This window comes from Arctopsyche grandis, chromosome 13 (assembly GCF_051622035.1).
Source record: "Arctopsyche grandis isolate Sample6627 chromosome 13, ASM5162203v2, whole genome shotgun sequence".
NCBI classification, from domain to species: Eukaryota; Metazoa; Arthropoda; class Insecta; order Trichoptera; family Hydropsychidae; genus Arctopsyche; species Arctopsyche grandis.
The window spans coordinates 14090791-14112619 of NC_135367.1; the positions used below are offsets into that span (position 1 = coordinate 14090791).

Here is a 21829-nt window from a genome sequence, read left to right on the forward strand (position 1 = left end):
ATACCGATACAAGACAAAAATGGAAATATTGGCTTTTCACAATATTTTTGATAAGAATCATATTTGAAAACCTTTGAAGCCGAAATTATTTACAACCGAAATTATAAACGCGGAAAAATGTGGGAAAACCATTCCACGTTCGTTTGTTCGCATCTGTAACAGAATCCGCGGAATAAATATTTTCTTTCTAAACTTCCGATTTTCTTCTCAAACCCTCCTGCCTCCTTCCAACTTGTTTTCTTTGGATGTCTTTTTTTCAACGGCGAGCCGACAGGCGTTTTCGCGGAAAAGTCTACCCCGCTTTGATCTTCCCGATTTTAGCGGCGATTTTCCGGAAAAACGAAAACATTGCCGACATAAAAAGGGGTTCGAGCTCAATGCGAAATCTTCCCTTTGCGACAGAGTGAAATTCTCAAAAAAAATATATATAAAAAATCCAACCGGACAAATTCTTCCTTGTCGTCGTGTAATAATTAAATGTACATACATATATATCACAGTTAAATTATATTTCAAGTGAAAATATATTTTCACTGACATTTCAGTGAAATCATAACCAGTTACATCTTCAGGGTTGGTTTTATTAATTTAAGATTAGATTGTTAGGGTTGGTATTATTTAAGGGTGACAATATATTTTCACTTGAAATATGTTTTCACTGTAACATATACACATATGTATTTATAACCAGAACGTTCTAGAACAATCAAACAATCGACAGATTGTATTTACCGAAGTCTTAAAAAGGGACGATTAAATAGCGAATTAGTTAAAAGTTTGACCCGTCATCAAAATAAATGGAATATATACTTGAACAGAGTTCATACATTTAACCATTCAATCTCACACATACACTTAAAATTCAAGAGCAATTATAATAAATAGCAACATTAGAAACGGAGCGTAAAACGGTCGGATAAACGCGATCTAAAGCCTCAACTCCAAGTCGTAAAATACCGATCACAGTTTAGTTCCAAATGACTGCCAAATTACACGGTTTAGGGATGAGCGCGTTTAACGACAAGTAATGACACATTCGTTTAACGCAAAAGCCATCTGAGTATAGAATCTCCTATAGACGTCTGATTCGGTACCTAATTCCGCACTTTGACAATGACTTAATAAAACGTATAAATTAAACATCATCACGGAGATATATCCGCGTAGATATAATATGTATAATAGACACCAGATAGTAGATAGAAGCGGTTAACGACAGAAGGCAACAGATTAATCTCGCAACCTTTCGCTTCGGCCGCAACGTAAATTAACTAAAAACTGAAACTTTATGGACGTTTACTCTCTTTGGGATCGAACCCTTGTCACTGTTCCGTGAACATATTTCAAATATGCTTCTAGCATACTCATACATATACTACGCATCCATTTCCGGGCAGGCTGATGTATAGAAAAATCGATCAGATACAGGAAAAATCTTGGAGGGGTTTTGTCCATATTTAATTACACGATAAAGTGTAATTTAATATGGACAAAACTTTAAATTTACATACTTGTCATGAATGGTGTCACGTTGGACCAAACAGTTTCGTTCATAATACATATGTATGTATTATGAACATTTCAGTGATCTTCGAAGAAGGCATAAGCTGACCATAATAAGACTGCTGATTAAAACACATAAGCTGACCAAGAGTCTTTCTCCCTTTCTCCTGAAATTTGCTTCCTTGTTGCAAGCAGGCATGGAATGAAATTTAATGACAGCTATTCGTACTTCTGATTACTGCAATCGTTAGAGTTCTTCAGAATCGCAATCTTCAATTTCATGTATGTATGTACTATACCACAAAAATATATGTACATACCTACGCAAACAATACCGGTAAAAGAAAGACCGAAAAAAATCAATCAATCAAATAGGCAATGGAGGTTAAATATGGCCAAACCCTAAGAGACTATCACACTATCGAATATCATTATTTAAGAAATAAAAAACGACGATATTTCAATCGTGCGTGAACGGACTTTATTCATACAATCTACGATAGAGATGACGGCGATCAATCACATATGAAAAAAATTATATACCTCACGGATAGATATATACCTAATATATTATATGTCACATTGGGCAAATAACATTTTGAGCATACACACATACTTCTAATGCATATGTAGTCTCTCTAATTAAATATTGAGGATACGCATGGTTGATACCAGAGACATATACGAAATTACGTATTATACGTACATATGTAAGTATATGAAGCATATAAAACGGTTTACACGTGTATGAGGGATACGCACACGATTCGACGATATATCAAAGTGTCGCAATAAATTTGTCCAAACCGTGTAGAGAAGTCGGACAGGAGTAGGGCTGTCAACTTTACACTTAAACGTTGAATTATTATTCACTTTGCCCCCCCCCCCCCTTCCCTAACGACAAATGTTACGTATTTTTTTCTGGGGTTGTTGAAAATCTTTGGAATACTGTAATATACATATATAAAATTACCATATATATATACATAGATGATAAATTTATATAGGTCATACCTATATAAATGGTATGTATATATGTACCTTTATAAAATTATCATCTATATATGTATGTACCTATGTATATAGATGATAATTTTGTTTTCATAAAAGTCCATTAAAAGTTCAAGGTACAAATAAATAGAGCATTCACAGCTCTAAAAGATTATTCTCATAACTCCCAACCAAGTTTTCCACCGTCTATGTTAAATCTAATCCAAATAGTGACTACTGTTAAGTATCAATTTGCTTTTATAAACAAATTAATTCGATTATTTTCTAATTATTGCAATCCACATATGTATGTACCTACATACATACATTCGGTTTATCACTTGAGTCTAGAACTCCAGACATTTTAAAATCGATAGACGTTATACATGAAAAATACACGTAGTGAGAGTACATTGAATAAAAAAAATGTGTGGTTTTCAATCTTTCGATATTGAACATTTACTTAAATGACGTCAACTTTTCATACAAAATCGAAAGTGAAAACTGTATGTATAATATATGTACATGGCAACTAGATATTTTTGCCACTGTTCGAGCACAAACACATCAAAAAGTATTACAAACATACGGCCACGAGAGACAGTTTAATTAGTGTGGCCGACAGTATGAATTTCAACGAAAGCACTGAAAAATATTGAACGTGAACAGAAGCAGCTTACTCGCCGCTGTAAATGTATAAAACGAATTCAAACGAAACAATCATACATTTTATATACTATAAATACTTACAAAATTATTCAGATATATACGTAGTACATATGTATATATGTACGTAGGTATTTTTCTTTTGTAGTCATTTTCATTTTTGTAACGAGAAACGACGTAAAAACTTACTGGAAAAAGTTTTTTTGGAGACTTCCGTTCGTCGGAGTTAAATGATGATCGCGAAACTTCCAATGAATAACCGAGACTTTCTGTCAGTACAAAATCTGACGTAATTATGTACGACGTTGTGTGCCAAAAAATATAATACATATATTATAATATTGTGTATTAGAATATCTGAGGGAAAATTCTGCGAATGAAATTACGTATCCACTATTTTCTATTACGCTAAGTCCTAATTCGTGAGTGAGGCAGAAGTCAAATAGAAAATACGTGTACAATTTACGATCCAAAATAGATATACATAGATTTATCCAATTACATACTGGGCTACTATTCAGTCGATAACGACGAGAAAAAAAGAGGCAAATCCCAAATCAACTGGGCCAACCATATGATAGACTAGTAGTAGTAACAGCTTTTAATGTCATTATAAGAAAAATTACAGGGTCATCGTCAGATTTTCGCTATCATACGAAATACGAATAGAAAGATATTTGGTACAAGAAAGCTTCATTTCAGAAAGATTTTGAAAAACATTTCAAGTCATATATGTATGTACATGGGTCTACGTGACAAGCCGGAATGTTAAATTACCGAAAACGCAAATATCGGAAGGCAAAGATCGAAAATCGAAAGATCTAAAGTTGAAAGATCAAAAAAAAAGGGTGCATGGTAAACGGTACATACTCACTTAATTTGCGCGAGCAGGATACAACAGGAACAAGAGGAACAGGCTTTTCCTCTTGTTTCTGTTGTATCCTGCTCGCGCAAATTAAGTGAGTATGTATCGTTTGCCATGTGCCCTTTTTTTTTGATCTTTCGACTTGAGATCTTTCGATTTTCGATCTTTGCCTTCCGATATTTGCGTTTTCGGTAATTTAACATTCCGGCTCGTCACGGAGACCGGTATGTACATATATACGTAAGTAGCGTGACGTGCCGTACATACATACATATGTATGTACATACATACATTTGTATATACGTGAAGATAAAGTTAGCCTTATTTAGATATTCCATAATTATATTTTCCAAATCTAGCATTACGTAATTAACAATATTAATGATCATTCAAAAACCAATTCGTCGTGTAAAAATCCGAATTTTCCACGAAACGTTTTGATCAACTAACCGAATAGTAATTTTATTCAGAATGAAGCCATTAAGATAGAAAAAAAAATAGCGCAATTCAACAAAAAGGACTCATACTATACATACATATATACAAATGAAAACAGTAACTTTACAAGATATAAGTATCTAAAATGATGCTATTTATAAAACACATGAAAATATGTATTCATGCACATACATATGTGTGCCGAAATGCATAGAAAAATACGAAGAAAATTTGCTGAATCCTGCCAATGCTAGACGCGTGTAGTGAAAAGGTTAATAAAAGTAGAAAACGAGTGTTGGGATGGGTAAAAAGCATATTTCCGCATAAGATAAGACCTTCCTACGAAATTCGGGCAACTTTTCACGTGGATTTCTCAAGGAATACGAGATTATTTTTTCATGTCGAGACTCGTCGTCGACGACAACGACGGCGATTGGCCGTTTTCCACGTGAAAAGAGGAAAAGCGCTCGCACATACATACGTATATACACAAATACACGGCAACAAGATAACATTCGAAAAAGATGTAAAAAAACAGGCAAAACGATCCCTAAAAAGCCGGAACCGAGTCGGATAATAATGATGTACGGGGCGGAGAGTTCGCTAATAAATTAAAACTTTTCTATTGAATTACCCGCAAGCGTACGTAAACCGCTCTTTTTGCTCGCTCCCATTATAAAAGGATTACGCTGGGAGTGGGATGAACGGGAGGGGAAATATTTTCAGTGCGAAAATTTAAATTGTACGTACACACAGAAGCAGATGAGCCGGATGAGTCGTTTCGGTCGGCAAAGACCATAGTGCATTTATGGTAATCTAAGACCGCCAAGGCAGTGGTTATTGTAGCGAAAAGCGTTGCAATCTACGGTAAAGTTCCTGAAAGCAGATGCTCTCCCCAGTAGACGATGACAAAGAGGGGAGACACTGCTATGATGAGAGCGAGAGGGATCGATCTTTCCGGTTCCGGTTTTCGACGGACAATACGTTGATGATGCTAATCAACAGCTGGCGGAAGTTTCACAAGGGAAAGAGTACACAGCAATATTGATCGAACCAATGGATATTGTATGTATGTACATGTATACATACAACGTTGACTAATTTGACTTAACAACTGAGTAAAACGAAATATGAGTGACTACGTACAATAGCTATTAGAACTATACAGATAACAGTTAAATATAAATCAATAAAAATTTAATCCGCTTTTCAAATTCAATATAATAAATTCAAAACAACCCACATTCATAAATATAAGCAAAGTTGAGAGGCACGTTTAACGTTTTTTAATAGGTACTGTCGATTTTTGAAATGCCGATTAAATAACTAGTGAAATGTTGAGATATTATTTCACATATGAAGATCTAAGATGTATCAAACGACATTTAAAACAGTGATTTGTTAACTGATTATTCGGTGGTGAAGTTAAAACCGAGTAATTTTCATTAGGGCATAAATCTTTTCTTACGAGGTACATAGGCATGATACAAGGCACGTAGTAATTTCAGCACAGCCATATATCTTTTTCGAGACCGAGAGAGAAAACCGCTCATGGCCAAAATAAAAAATAATAAAAAAATCCCGGTGAGAGCGATTTTAGCGCGTGCACCGAGAAGAAATGAAAAAGGCGCAGGCGTAGCAGGTACATACATACATACATATGTACACTGGAGAAAATAATGAGAACTGTCGAGTTATACAGTGCAAAGCATCAACCAACCGCCATGATATAGGACACGTCAATCCTCAGGTCAGCGAACAGAATGTACAGGGTTCATCTTCATATCTTACTTGGAAACATGCCGAATTAATTATTGCACGTTACTCGGGCGAGTGAAACTTAGTGGAAAAATAAACTTTTTCAAAAAAATGTTGTATGTACTTGACAGTACCAAATTATAGTACCTTGAGATATTAGACCAAATGTTTTGGTTCAAAATAAATTGAAAAATGTAGTTTTCAATATATTTTAAGAATAGCGGACGGACAAAAAAACATTCACCTTCGTAAATGTATGTGTAGTAAAAATATAGAGAGGCAATATGCGATATCATTCAAGCAGACGAAAAAGCTAGAAACAAATAAAAACCCAACTTCAATTCGATACACAATAAATAATAAAAAAATATATATAATAAATCTTCCAAACAAACCGGGAATCGAACAAAGAACTTTTCGTTTCAAACAGCAACATAAAGTTCAATTAACCCATGTTTAAAAATAATTTTTAAATAAAAAAATTCCACTTTGTCTGAAGAAAAAGATCTTCGATCAATGTGTTTTGCCAGTGATGACATATATATGTATGTATAAGAAACTTGGACATTGAACACCAAGTTGCTACACAAAGTCCAATGCACTCAAAGAAGTGTGGAACGTTGTATGCTTGGCATAACGAGGAAATGCAGGAAACGGAATACTTGGGTGAGACGTATGATAAGGGTTGTGGATATAGTGGATGGAATGAAGAGATTAAACTGGCAATGGGTGGGCCCCGTGGCTAGAAGAATGCACGAAATGTGCACAAAATAAGTGCGAGGATGATACCTGAGAGAATGCAAAAGGGTAAATGGAAGACCGCAGGGAAGATGGGTAGACGAAATTAGGAAAATGTGTGGAGTGAGATGGATCAGAGTTGCACAAAATACAGAGAAGTGGAAGCGTGTTGGAGAGGCCTTCATTCAGCAGTGGATGGTGAATGGCTGTAGATGATGATGACATACAAGCATACATAGGCTGTCGACGATCGACAATCGATTACAAAAAAAGGGCGAAATTAAATTGATTACACCTGTGTATGTAAAATGAATGCTCACAAGTCGATCCTGGACCAAAGAGGAGGAACGGAAGGACGGGTTGGGGCGTGGGCGTCGTCCGGAACAGGGTCAACCTGTTACACCTACCGACGAGGCCGAACTGTCAAGGTCGCACAGGTCCCGGGAAAACCGCGCCAAAATCGAGTGAACTTTCAGGAAAAGCTATCCTTTTGTATGCCCACACCAACCATACTACGCAGGTGTGCACAGTTATTAAGCGCGTCTTACAAATGTTCTAAGATAACGTGTTTCGTAAAAAAAAAAACTAGTTTCTTCTTTTGGAACAGTGAAAGTGGGTCAATGTGTGCAAAAAATGATTTATACAATGACTTTTGTTTAGTGGATTGTAAAACGTTAATTTTTTATTTAATTATTAATAATTACTACATATGAACATATAGAGCGTACGGTGCGCATTTCAACAATATACACATATAATTTGCATATTTAAAACTAGCGTTGTAAGGATGGTTTTGGAAAGGAATTCCAATATTTAGATATACATACCTATATATATTTCATATCTGAATTCGATGTCGATTGAAAAAAAAATGAACGAAATCGACGTATAAATAGCCAAGTTATAGACGTATGAATATATGCGCAAGCATTTATGGTCGAATTGCATATTTTATTTTATTTTCACATTTTTTATACCAGGAAGGTCTTACAGGTACACCCCAATGCACTTTCTTGGCCAATTACAAACAATACAGCATTTTTATTTATTATACAGGCTGAATTACGAGACACTGGCTTAAACTCGCAATTTAACGAGACATCTATGAATCGTACATAAATTTTATTGTACATTAATCATACTCAAATAGTGGTGACATAGTAGGTAGGAAGGATTTTTAGCCAATTTTTAATCGGGAACCGTTTCAACATTGAAAACACAGAAAATTGGCAAACTCTGATAGGAAACGATCGACCAGGAGTCACAAATATCCAGGTCTGACCAGCAGCACTACAGGTATTCCCAGAAAAATTATTTTCATTTGAGGTCAGCTCATGGTATCGAACCCGGCGCCTCTCGGTGTTGAGCAGAAGCTTAGCGACCGAGCTATGCTGCTGGCTGTATATTAAAAAATATGAGTAATGTGTGTGTCATCTGATTTGTAAAACCAACAGTCATCTGATTGTAAAAAAATCATTCATAAATATACACATACCGAACATCGGCAAATAGACATAATCTTATTAATGATATTTTTAATAGTAGTTTATTGACATAATTAGTATAAGTTGTTAATATTGAAAAGTCGAGTCAGAAGGATAGGCACAGAGCGATAGAAAACATATTTTTTGATTATATCATACAAATTGAAAGCACTGCAATAATAAAAAATAGAGAAAACACACAATTGACCGACAACTTTCAAACGCTTTATTCGCTATGTAACCATGGACGGGTAGAGAGGAGAGTAATAAATAAAATTAAAAGAGTTTTCCATTAGCCGCATAGTCGGCCCGAGGCGGAAAAGCAGGTACTAGGGCCAGTCCCGGGGATTTGTCGAGAAAACTTGGCAGGAGAATTTTGTTTAATCTGTTTAGCGGACGAAACGAGGTAAATAGATGATGGACGCGAGATACGAGAAACCCTCACGTAAGCGTAATTATTAAGTGTTGTTTAAAATGTCCCACACGTTAGGATTATACGTAGATATGTAAGTACATACATACATTTTAAGTACATATATAAACACATCAAGCTTTACTTTTAAATTTATACTACGTATCTGTGAAATTTCGGTACACGAATGCTGAAAGTAGATGTTGTCTCACTTGGGAAATGAAATTTCGCGATAGATATCTCTCGTAGATATGTATATATATAACGTTATACATAACTCCTGCATAGGTACACTTGAGCGTGCTTGCAAATATTAAATCGTAACAAATAAATATGTACGTGCAAATTTAAAACGTGATTTTAATGCGTCTGTTTTTTTATATACGAAGCACATTTATATTTATTTCACAATAAAACCACCTATGCAACATACATAGGTAGGTAATTTAAAGTTATCCGACTGTTGATCAAAACTAAAGAAACTATGTATAATTTTTTTCCCCATGATGCCATTGCGGGCTGCCGCCGAGCGACATCTACGGTATTAAAAAATGGCAAAGTTTGAAAACGATCGGATAAGAACCCAAACTTTGTCACACGACCAAATCGTTTGCAAACTAAAAAGAGGTATGTAATAAAAAAAACTCAAATTTGCAAAACATTTATGGACAAATTTGCAACATTTTTATACGAATCAGCGAAATTTCAGATGCTGAAAACTAAAGGTTGCCAATTTGTTGGAACAGTTTCTATGAAAATTAGATAAATTATAAAACTCTGATAGGAAACGATCGACCTGGAGTCACAAACTAAGATCTGGCCAGCAGCAACCAACAGCAACCACTATGTTCAGAAGCATATATGCTAACCACTAATCCATGCTGCTGGTTGAAATTTTAAATTTTTCCATTAATCTGAATATTTCAGATATATACATATCTAGCCTCGATCACTTCACATTCCCATACATTTATTTCCACGTTAGAAAGAATCTTTCGTCATGATCGAACTAGTGTTATCGGTTTTATTTTCGACCAATATCCGTGTTAGCATCCAATAAACTCATCTTTTTTCAAAAATTGTCATCATCATCCTCAGCGAGAGTTTTGAGAACACCAGTACGACGAAGCTGTATCATTGATGACATGATACCTTGGTCCATGTTGAATTATACCGGGTTGACACAATTTGAGTAGCTTCGACGAGTAACTATACTTTGACAGCTTCAGTTTTACTTTGACTTGAGAAGCGTTACTCGCAGAGTTATAAACTTATAACAGGTGATCCAACCGCTACTCACATAGTGCGAAGTTTTTTCGTTGGAAAACACTTATGCCTATGCCTGCCACTTCTGTATTTTTAAAATACGCCTTCGCGATGTGGAAATTTATGTATGTATACATATATATATAAAAGGTAAATTTTGTAATACATACATATATGTATAAGTAAGATAAATTCTGAAAGTATATTATTGAAAAACAATCGCTGAACGTTCTTACATTAAACAAGGAAAATAAAGGCGAAATCTTACAGTCGTTCCGCACGATCAAGTATTACGACTTGAGCTTTCCATTATTCCATTGCGCACATTATTTTTAGACCCCGAGCAGCAGCTGTAGACTTAACGCTAAAATGAAGCTTTCCAGTTCGTATCTCATTTTACATACACACATATGTATGAATATATGTACATATGTATATACATGCGCGATACAACCCGGTGAAATTTTATTTTTTTATTTTATTACACACTGTAACTTTAGATTCAAACCATTGAATGAGTATTTTTAGAATTTGACATTTCACGTACGAGATGGGAAATGATTTCAAGGAACGACAATAGAAGAAAAAACGAATACGTTTTCATTTGAATGAGCCGGTTTTCGCTTTTTTGTCGCCACATTTTTGTGGTGACAAAAAAAGTAAGAAAAGCCGTAACGAAAACAAATCGTTATAAAATTTCAGATCCAAATAAAAATCGCAGACGTGCAGTCCAATAAAACAAACATATGCTAAGGGCTAGGATATTTATTCACTAACCACCCGTTTAACTTTCCATTTAAAACATACATATAGAAAATTGTATATACATACCTATGTACATATGTATGTATATGTTTATTATATTTCACATATGGAAAAAAAATCGTTTAAAAATCATAAATACATACAATATAAAATATCCGAGACTCTGTTTTAGGATAACGTAACAAGTGCAGAATGTTGTAAATATTAATAGAACACCCAATACATGAATTGATCGTCCCTTGATTATAAAACTTAAATCATTTGTAGTCCGCAAACATGAATGGATGAAGTTGAACCGAATTTGGTACAAAACATAGGCGTGGCAATCGATTCAAGACAAATAGTACTTGGATAATTGCTCAAAATCGACTAAAACAGTGGTTCTTAAACTTTTAAGCACTGAGCGCGGACCGCTTTCAATTTTAAGAAATATTTGCAAAACCCCTGGGTTCAACACCCTCTTTATCGTAATTAATTATATCCCTCTCTTCTTTCAATACTCATTAAAAAATGGTATAGCTTATTAACCAAAAATCGCACCCAACGTAAGATTATTTTAAAAATACAATTTATTTCCGTCTTTATGGCAAAATAATTTATGTTTATTTATCCCATAACTTAATTATTTTCCATCAAAATAACCAGGAAAATATTTCCACTGACTTAATTATTGTTTTTTTCTTATTAAAAAATTAATAATCATACGGATAACTGATTAAGAACCACTGCACTAAAGCATTCAATAGCCAAAATTCGTCCTACCGTTGTGCAATAAATCGCTAATTAGCCAATTTATCGACACTTTCGTATTATATGTACATACATATATACCTACATATGTGTACATAAGTATAATACGTACGGATACGTTCTAAGGCGATTGTTAATTTTAACTATCGTATTTCAGTTCCGATCCTTTGTAATTCTAATTAATAAAATAGTGAGTAAATCGAGTTATCGTGAATTTCATCACACCATACCTCCTACTACTATTTAAGGCGAACACTTTTCCCAGAAAAATAATAATAAAAATGTAATTTTATTCCCGCTTGAAGTCGATGTCTTAAACCTGGCTAATGATAAACTGCAATAAACTAGCAATAAACCAGCAATAAACTGCGCTTCTCAGTCTTTATTGCCTTATCAAAACGTGTGCTGAACCAGGAGGGCTGTCGTCTGACATTCCAACATTGTTAGAAACGATCATTGTTAACAAAGTTGCATTGTTGCAAAATTTCATGACATTTTGAAACTAACAACTTATTCATTTGCAAATTCAGAGTAGTTATTATAACAGCCATTTTTATTATCCATTAAAGTTTGGGAGATAATTGAATTCAAAAACTTAAGGTCACCTTATAAGGGGAGGTACCATTTCCGGTCAAAACAAAAAAGTCAAAAAAAATTTAAAACATATTTACGTCGTGTCGATAAGAATTTCAGTAACCGATACTAAGTTTCAGTTCGATAGGACTAACGGTGTTCAAAAAATCCCCAAAATACAGACACACGGACACACAAATACAGACACATCGACACACACACGCACGCACGCACGCACGCACGCACGCACGCACGCACTAGGGGTTCCAAAAAACCGCCCAAAAGAAAAAGTCGGTTTTCGGTTTTTTTTACAAATAAAAATCCGGTTGACCGGCTTTCACCGGTTTCAAAATTAAGATTTTTTTTAAATTTTAAATTTTTATATAGAAAAGAAAATTGTATATATACATATTATATTATGCAAAAAAATAATTGCTTATAAATTAAATTGAGTTATAAACATCGTGAACTTTAATAAGATCATTATTATATATTACTAGCTGTATTACCCGGCTTCGCTCAGTGTTTATAATATAAACCGCTTAAACATGACTAAGCTAACAGTAAACATTTAATTAAAAAAAAAAAATTAAAAATTAAAAAATAAAAATAAAAAAATAAATAAAAATAAATCAAAAAAAAAATTTAAAAAATCAAAAAAAAAATCAATTTTTTTTTTTGCCTTCTAGGGCTCCGCCCTCGGCGCCCCCCTGAGCCTTTGCCTTCTAGGGCTTCGCCCCTCCACGCCCCCATGAGCAATTGCCGTTTAGGGCTTCGCCCCCATGATCAGTTGCCTTCTAGGGCTCCGCCCTCGGCGCCCCCATGAGCAATTGCCGTTTAGGGCTTCGCCCCCATGATCAGTTGCCTTTTAGGGCTTCGCCCCTCCGCGCCCCCATGATTAAATGCCGTCTAGGGCTTCGCCCCCCTTAGTTAATGGCTTTTAGGGCTTCGCCCCTCCACGTCCCCATGGTTAATTGCCGTCTAGGGCTTCGCCCCCCTTAGTAAATGCCTATTAGGGCTTCGCCCCTCCGCGCCCCCATGATTAATTGCCGTCTAGGGCTTCGCCCCCATGATCAGTTGCCGATAAGGGCTTCGCCCCTCCACGTCCCCATGGTTAATTCCCGTCTAGGGCTTCGCCTCCCTTAGTAAATGCCTATTAGGGCTTCGCCCCTCCGCGCCCCCCATGATTAAATACCGTCTAGGGCTTCGCCCCCATGATCAGTTGCCGATAAGGGCTTCGACCCTCCACGTCCCCATGATTAATTGCCGTCTAGGGCTTCGCCCCCATTATCAGTTGCCTTTTAGGGCTTCGCCCCTCCGCGCCCCCATTATTAAATGCCGTTTAGGGCTTCGCCCCCCTTTGCTAATGCCTTTTGGGGCTTCGCCCCACCGCGCCCCCATGATTAAATGCCGTCTAGGGCTTCGCCCCCATGATCAGTTGCCTTTTAGGGCTTCGCCCCTCCACGCCCCCATGATTAAATGCCGTCTAAGGCTTCGCCCCCATGATCAGTTGCCTTTTAGGGCTTCGCCCCTCCACGCCCCCATGATTAATTGCCGTCTAGGGCTTCGCCCCCATGATCAGTTGCCGATAAGGGCTTCGCCCCTCCGCGTCCCCATGATTAAATGCCGTTTTGGGCTTCGCCCCCCTTAGTTAATGCCTTTTAGGGCTTCGCCCCTCCGCGCCCCCATGATTAAATGCCGTCTAAGGCTTCGCCCCCATGATCAGTTGCCTTTTAGGGCTTCGCCCCTCCACGCCCCCATGATTAAATGCCGTCTAGGGCTTCGCCCCCATGATCAGTTGCCGTTTAGGGCTTCGCCTCATAAGGCTGCGCCCCCTTGCGCCCCCTTCGGGGCCCCATGCGGCTAAGCTCCATAAGGCGGCGCCCCATAAGGCGGCGCCCCATAAGACGGCGCCCCAAAAGGCGGCGCCCCATAAGGCAGCGCCCCATAAGGCTGCGCCCCATAAGACTGCACCCCATAAGGCTGCGCCCCATAAGACTGCACCCCATAAGGCTACGCCCCATGAGGCTGCGCCCCCCTGCGCCCCCTTCGGGGCCCCATGCGGCTAAGCTCCATAAGGCGGCGCCCCATAAGGCTGCGCCCCTAAGGCTGCGCTCCATAAGACAGCGCCCCATAAGACAGCGCCCCATAAGGCTGCGCCCCATAAGACTGCGCCCCATAAGGTTGCGCCCCATAAAGCTGCGCCCCCTTTTCGGTTTAAACCGGCTTGGAAGCCCCAGTATGTACACATTGAGGAATGTCAGTGGTTGATTTTGCCAATTATAAATGTGAATGATTGTTATTTTTATGATTATAATGATGTTGTGTTATTATTGTTATTATTATTGTTATCATGTTATTATTATTGATTGACTGGCCACAGTGACGCGTTGGAGCTCTCTGTAATGTCACTGTGGCTAATATGTTAAATAAATAAATATGTCGACTTTATGCACATTTTCCGCCTAAATAGATTATTTTATGATATAAGCAAATTAACAAACAACCTTTCCTTTTTCACGAGTAATACATATAATAGGAGCGTATAAAATCAGTAGCACTTAAAGGTTAATTGATTAAAAATAAAAACGAAAGTCTGTTCAGCAGAAATAACTAAACGGTATACGGGAAAAATCGAACAAGAGAGCACTTTACGAAAATTAAAGAGTCGTTCTCAAATCGGTCAAATTTGTGATTGAGAACCAATTGAACCAAACGTGAAAGGCGTTCGATAAATCGTAAAAGAAAATCTTACGAAAAAAAGCTTTACACAAAATGAACATCGGATCCTTTTTAAAAAAAAATTCAATTTCTACATGCTAGTGGATCATCTATGATATTTACATTCTAAAACCGACAATATCCTCAAAATAAAAGGCTCCAAGAATAATAATGTAATATTAGCAATCATAACATTGTACTAATTACATATACACACATAGTCTCAAACTCCGCCACCACAAGACGTACCTTCTTTGAGTCTCAAAACAACGGAGACATCTCGCGACTGACTCGTGAAGTAACCGTGTCCCTTCTCATCCCAAAACAGCTCGTCCTGTTTCTCCTGCAACTGGCAGGCCCACTCCAACCAGTCCCTGTTGAGAGACGCCTCATACAGGTCGAGCAGGCCCTTGATGAGGAAAGCGTAATCGTCTAAGAATCCCTTGATGGGCGTCGATCTGCAACATAAATTCAAAATAAGATTTCAGCGACCTTTAAACGACCAAAAAGGCCACGAGGTATCTCACCGACTGTGTGCGCTATATCGCGACCTTGTTTTAGGAAAAGACCGCAAGCCGAGTCTGATAAAGTATATTTACATCGATTGTTATTTATTATAAACAAATTGTTGGCCGCCAAATGGGTCACGCATTATCTTTTACACAACTGTTAGCTGTGTCTGGTCACAATATCAGACACAGAACGAGATAATGTAATCGATCGTACCGTTTTAAATGTTCAAAAGGCTCAAAATCTCGGTGCAATACTTATCGTTTGCAATACTTTGAGTCTTTCCAAAATAATTTGAATAAAATAGAATTTATCTAAATAAAAAAAAAAAAAACATTTCAAATTTAATACCTGTATGTTTGGTAAAACGACACAATTGTGCTATCTTCAAAAACCAAAATTTCCCAACCATTACAGTTCTATGATCATATTTCGTAAAATAAAATCTCTCTTATGATCAAAATTGACATTAAAATGAATAAAACCTTGTTCACTTCACTTGCATGTGTATCTGTAGGGGTCAAGATTTCTCTTTAAAAAATAAATCATATTTTAAATCCACTCAATATCACTCGACTAAATTCCTAGTTTATCGTCAGTGGTATTTTACGCCGTTTTGTAAACAGTTTTTATAACAATCGAAGAGACGCTATTATCCACACAGTGAACGACCGTAAACATCAAAAGGTCCTTGACTCACATTCACGTATAAACAAAACAAGGTTACACTATTACCATATAATATTCGACGAGCATTATTCACACAAAATATGCATCGCCATGCAAAGACCAGTTTTAAGTCACAAATTATTCAAATGTAGATTTCAAACTGCACTGACGACTCCTCGTAGACACATGTGGCAAAATAAAATTTTAAAAAATCCAGAAAATTCGATGCCAGCAACAAAGTAAACACGTTTTACATAATTTTAAAACATTCAACGTGCAGCAGAGATTCATTAAAATTCATGAAGCGTTTAAAAGTAGTTGAATATTAAAAATGAACTGTTCTTCCGACGACGACTGAACACTTACAAACTTTAAAAAAATGATGCTGAACTAATTTTTACTAACTTACGTAACGATTTTTAATAGATGTCGATATCTTTCTGACCTTAACGCAATGTAATTGAACGGACAAGGTCTACCGGTCAACGAAGAAAGATCATAATCCATTAGGTGAATGCTTCTCCGAGATGAATATGATTAGCCTTCAACGGAAATAATGCCTTATGTCACATGTATTAATAACGAAGTCTAATTGTATATTGAAATTAGGAGTCTTCATTAAACTCTAACATCATCTAATTCAATCATGTGAACACACTAACCATACAATCGATATATGTATGTATGTACCACATCCGATTTTCCTAAAGTGTGACCCACAACCAGTTATTATATGGCCCACAAATCTCAAATGGCAAAAATATACCAACTCCGGAAATTTTCAAAGAAAAATTTTGAATCTGTTCTAGTTCTGAACATTATTTCAATTTGACCATCATCTAAAAAGTAAGGAGATTTCTGTACTAAATAGTGATCCATAACGAATTGAGAAATCAATTCACATTAGTTATTAACCATTCCTATACATCAAAAATTTTGATTATAAATTTCATATATGTATATTAAACATTGCACATAATTTTATGTATAAAACTTTTCCTTAACCCTGAGAACATCTATATAAATTATAGAGAAAATCGTGAAACATTAATTTTTTTCATACATAAGTCTCCAAGGTCATGTAATTTAAATTCGTTGCATTCTAAATAATGCATTTTAAGTTATTTCAAAATTAAGTACACATATACAATAATAATCGAACCTCAATACTAATAGTTTACATATTCCAATTTAGCTCTGTGGATGTACTTACATTTGAGCGATATCTCCATGGGAATCTCTGTAGCATGACCTGTACAGAATTTTTTCGTTTTCATTGTACAAATACTTCTTTACAAACGTGGCCGCCTTTATAGCTCTATCGATGTATTTCTTGTCGCCTAAAGTTTGACCAGCTCTCGAAAATCCAGCTATCATCAGACCATTCCATGAACAGAGCATTTTTGAATCAAGATGTGGCCTAGGCCGCTTGCTCCTTCTGTCGTAAAGCACCTGCCGACACTCTTCCAATATCTCGCTGAGCTTTTCCGTAGTGATTTTGAATTTTTCAGCCGTCTCTTCGGCACTTCCGTATATAATTAAGATGTTTTTGTTGTCCAACTCTGAACCGTGACCCGGCTCCACATTTCCATCCTGTTTAACATTGAAATGATGGCAGAATATATCCATATACGACAATTTATCTGGAGTAAATTTATCACCAAGCAATGATTCTATTTCATCGTATTCCCATACGCAAAATGCGCCTTCTAATTTATTGGGAGCGCCTTTAGTAGGAAACGAATCGGCATCTTCGGCACTGTAAAATCCACCTGATTCGTGACTCAAATCCCTATCAACATACGTAAGAATATCTTTAATGACATCACTATAAAATTCATCTTTCGTTGCTAGATATGCATCGGTGTAAGCTATGACTAGTTGAGCTTGATCATAGAGCATTTTTTCAAAGTGAGGAACGTGCCATTTACCGTCTACTGAATAACGAGCGAATCCATTAGATACATGATCGTGAATGCCTCCTTGAGCTATTTTTTTCAACGTGTGCAAACACATATTGAGGCACTTCTTGCCGGACGATGAATCTTTATCCCTGGAATAAGCATGAAATAAGAAATTAAATATGGACGCTTGGGGGAACTTCGGCGCACTCCCGAACCCACCAAAGTTATCATCAAACTCCCTTGTATACCATGATACACATTTCTTCCAACATTCTTCACCGGGAAGTTCAACGACATCAGTTGACTTTTTGATTTCTGACACTTTCTTCAATACATCGATTATATGAGCGCCCGTGGACATGAATTCGTCTTTTTGTTCGTTCCATTGATGAGCGAGATTCAACAGTATCGTTTTGAAACCAGGTCTGCCCCATTTGTCTTCGGGAGGATAGTACGTTCCACCAGTAACTGGTTGCAATTCCGGAGTCAAAAATACAGACATAGGCCAACCACCCCGATCTGAAGTCGCATGAATAAAAGTCATATAAACCCGATCAATATCCGGCCTCTCCTCTCTGTCTACTTTGATATTGACGTAATAATTATTCATTATTTTAGCGATAGTTTCATTTTCGAACGACTCATGCTCCATGACGTGACACCAATGACACGTTGAATACCCAACGGATAGAAATATCAACTTATTTTCCTGTTTAGCCTTTTTGAAAGCATCTTCACCCCAAGGATACCAGTCGACGGGATTATGAGCGTGTTGTAAAAGATATGGAGAAAGCTCGTCAACTAATCTGTTGGTAAATTGGTGCGAGTGAACGGCTCCTGCAGATTCATCAGATGAGGAAGCGGACGACATTGTTTTAATTAAGCTGTTGCGATTTTTCAAGAAAGACGACCTGGCAACTTCTAATGCAGCTGGATTTGAAGCCGATCTGAATCTGAAACAGATGCAAATTATTATAAATTTTTGATTCAAATACGTATTTGTTAAATCATCTTATTTATGTATGATATGCATAAATGTTCAAATATAATATGTCAATGTGAAAATTTGTCAAAATTTGACATTGTGTTGACGTATAATAAAAAAATAATATGTACATACAATAAAAAAATATCAACACAATGAGTAATAACTCTAAAAAACATAAAATTTTAACCTTATCAAATGTATTGTTTATGATTGAACATATTTAAAATTTCATGTACATTTGTCAATGTGGATGAATAAGTAATAAAATTAGTGATGTTAGTATTATTTTAATAAAAATATAGCAATTTTTTTTATTCATAAAAAAATTATTGGATTTTATAAAAGTTAAAGATTACTAATTGCTGGTCCAATTATTATTTTACTCAATGAAACATTGAAACCCAATTATTACAAAAGACTCGATGTTTTTGGGTGTAAGTTTCAAATTAAGAGCCACCATTTTGTTCAAAACAAAAGAAGACTTTCTAAAAACATAAGACATTTTTATAAAACAAAAAATTATTTATTTAAATCCAAAGCCCACACATAAACAACGAGAATCAACATTCACATAACAAACTATTAAAAAAATTAAGCCAAATTGTAACAAAAAATTTATAACCACATGTGCATACACACATTCGACCTGCATTGAGATAATAATTGAAATAAAAACAACTATCGACAGTCTACGCCAATTATGAAGTGATATTCGCAGGATTTTTAAATAGCACGCTACGGGAGCCAACCACCGAAAAAAGTTATGGGATTGCGCAACCACCATTTTTGAAACGGAAACGGAAACGGAAGCAAGGAGCTAGGAAGGGTGGGGTGGGGTGGGTTGGAACAAGAGGCGGTGAATGACAAACCGAAGGTAGCGCTTGCCATCAGCAATGTCAGCATGAATGTGATGAGTGAGGATGCTGGCGCTAGCACTGGCACAGGCACTTGTTATTGTCGGTGGCGTTCTGACGTGCAACGATTCGCCAGCGGAGAGGCATCGCGCCAACCCGACCGCGCGGCCCGCCATTTTTTACTTCCAGCTTTATTTATGATCTGATTCTGATTCGGAAATGAGAATGGCAAACGGAAACGCACCGATTGACCGCGACAGCGGAGTGACGGTCACTGGCTTGTGGCAGCGGTCGACGACGAGACCTGCCAGACGTCAACACGAATCCACGCCTAGCGACTCATTACCCGACCATGTCTCCAAGCATCAGCTGTTTCTTGTAAACACAACTGCGCAATTGATTCGACAGGCTGTGCTCGATTTTATACCCCAAAAAATATATAACTCTCTTTTTAAAAAAATTATTTTTAATTATTTCAAGCGCTCGCAAGCTTTGTCCCAAGTCTGGGTAATGTAAAAGGTTAAATCTTGACAAGTTTTTGGTTAAGTTATTATCTTCATCTACTTTTTGCAACTTTCTTGTTGATAAATGCCCCTTTATTATTTCCGCAGTTACTCATCTTTCAGTCTGGAAGACCTAGCGAGTATTCGCTATCTGCGATCGGTTTATAATTTTTTTTTAATATATTCTTGCTATGATTTTCACCGAAGCTACGGCCCCTTCTTCTCGCCTATAGAAATAAATTTATACTAATATCAACCCAAAAAGTGTTCCTAATTCAACACTCATTGGCGCCGTCCACATTACCGATATCTACTACCGGTATATCCATATCCAGTTCCAGTGGCGGCTCGTGCATATGGGTTGCGGGGCTGCAGTACTCCCAGTACGGTACAAATGCATGCTATTTTTGTCGTCCACATGGGCTGCGGGGATGCGAACCTCCCAGTATAGTACATATTCAAGCTATTTTTCTTTTCATTCGAACTACTACAGCCTGAATAATCTCTGCAGCCCCCCCCCCCCACCATGAAATCTCACGAGCCGCTACTGTCCCGTTCCCATATTGCAACCTGTGGTTGTTATTTAGGCACTGGATATGGAAATATCGGTAGTGTGGACGGTGCCATTGGCTACGTCCACACTACCGATATTTAGGAATTTTTCCATAACCAGTTACTAAATAGCAACCACAGGTTGCAATATGGGAACTGGATATGGAAAAATTCCTAAATATCGGGTGTAGATATCGGTAGTGTGGACGTAGCCCTTCAGAATAAATGATATCTCGGTTCACGGACACTTCATCGCGGTATGATTTAAAAATATGTATATATATACATATATGTATAGTACATTAAGTATTATAGTAATTGATTATTTGGATAACAGTAAAAAATAAAATTATGCATGATAATAGTTTTAAAACTATGCTTTTAAAGTTTTATAGAAAAAAAATCCTTTTCCAAACTATTCGAAGAAATTGCGCACTTGTTTTGAACTAATTAAGATGAGACATGCGTGTTTCTTACTTAACGTCTTACGTATGTAACTAATAGGAATCGAGTATATACGTATGTACTTGTCACTGCCGCAGCCGTGAAATAATGTCGAAATTTTTGTTTGCAAGATATGTATATATATACGTAGGTAATTGGACTATTCGTCACATTGGGGTGGTCACAAAGACAATTTTTGCCATGAAAATCGCGAATACTCAATATTTGGCACTCAAGTTCTCGTTACTATGATAGTTATCGTTAGTATGATGGAATTTTCGGCTGCTAGATGTTCCGTTATAGAGATTTTAGAGACTTTGTGACGAGTAATCACCGAACCATGTACGTACATACGTCATGGTAGAGTGAATAGACTATAGAATCCTGACGTCTCCCAAAAGTCATTTAATCTAGCGTCTAAATCCTTGGAGAACTTTCCAAGCCTCAAAACAATTTTATCATGTTGTCTTTATTCC

The 21829-nt window shown here is 36.7% G+C and overlaps 1 protein-coding gene across 2 annotated transcripts in view; it reads right to left on the reverse strand.

Annotated features, from left to right (window-relative positions):
- Nucleotides 1–20232, reverse strand: part of LOC143920709 (spermatogenesis-associated protein 20) — a 77949-nt gene extending 57717 nt beyond the window's left edge. For both annotated transcript variants that reach the window (XM_077443650.1, XM_077443649.1), the window contains exons 1-3: nucleotides 19870–20232; nucleotides 17322–18965; nucleotides 15179–15387 (exon numbers count right to left, since the gene is read on the reverse strand). In XM_077443650.1, coding sequence (XP_077299776.1) covers nucleotides 15179–15387; nucleotides 17322–18965; nucleotides 19870–20030 — 2014 coding nt within the window. In that variant the 5' untranslated portion in view covers nucleotides 20031–20232. The remainder of the gene's footprint in view (nucleotides 1–15178; nucleotides 15388–17321; nucleotides 18966–19869) is intronic.
- Nucleotides 20233–21829: the final 1597 nt, after the last annotated feature.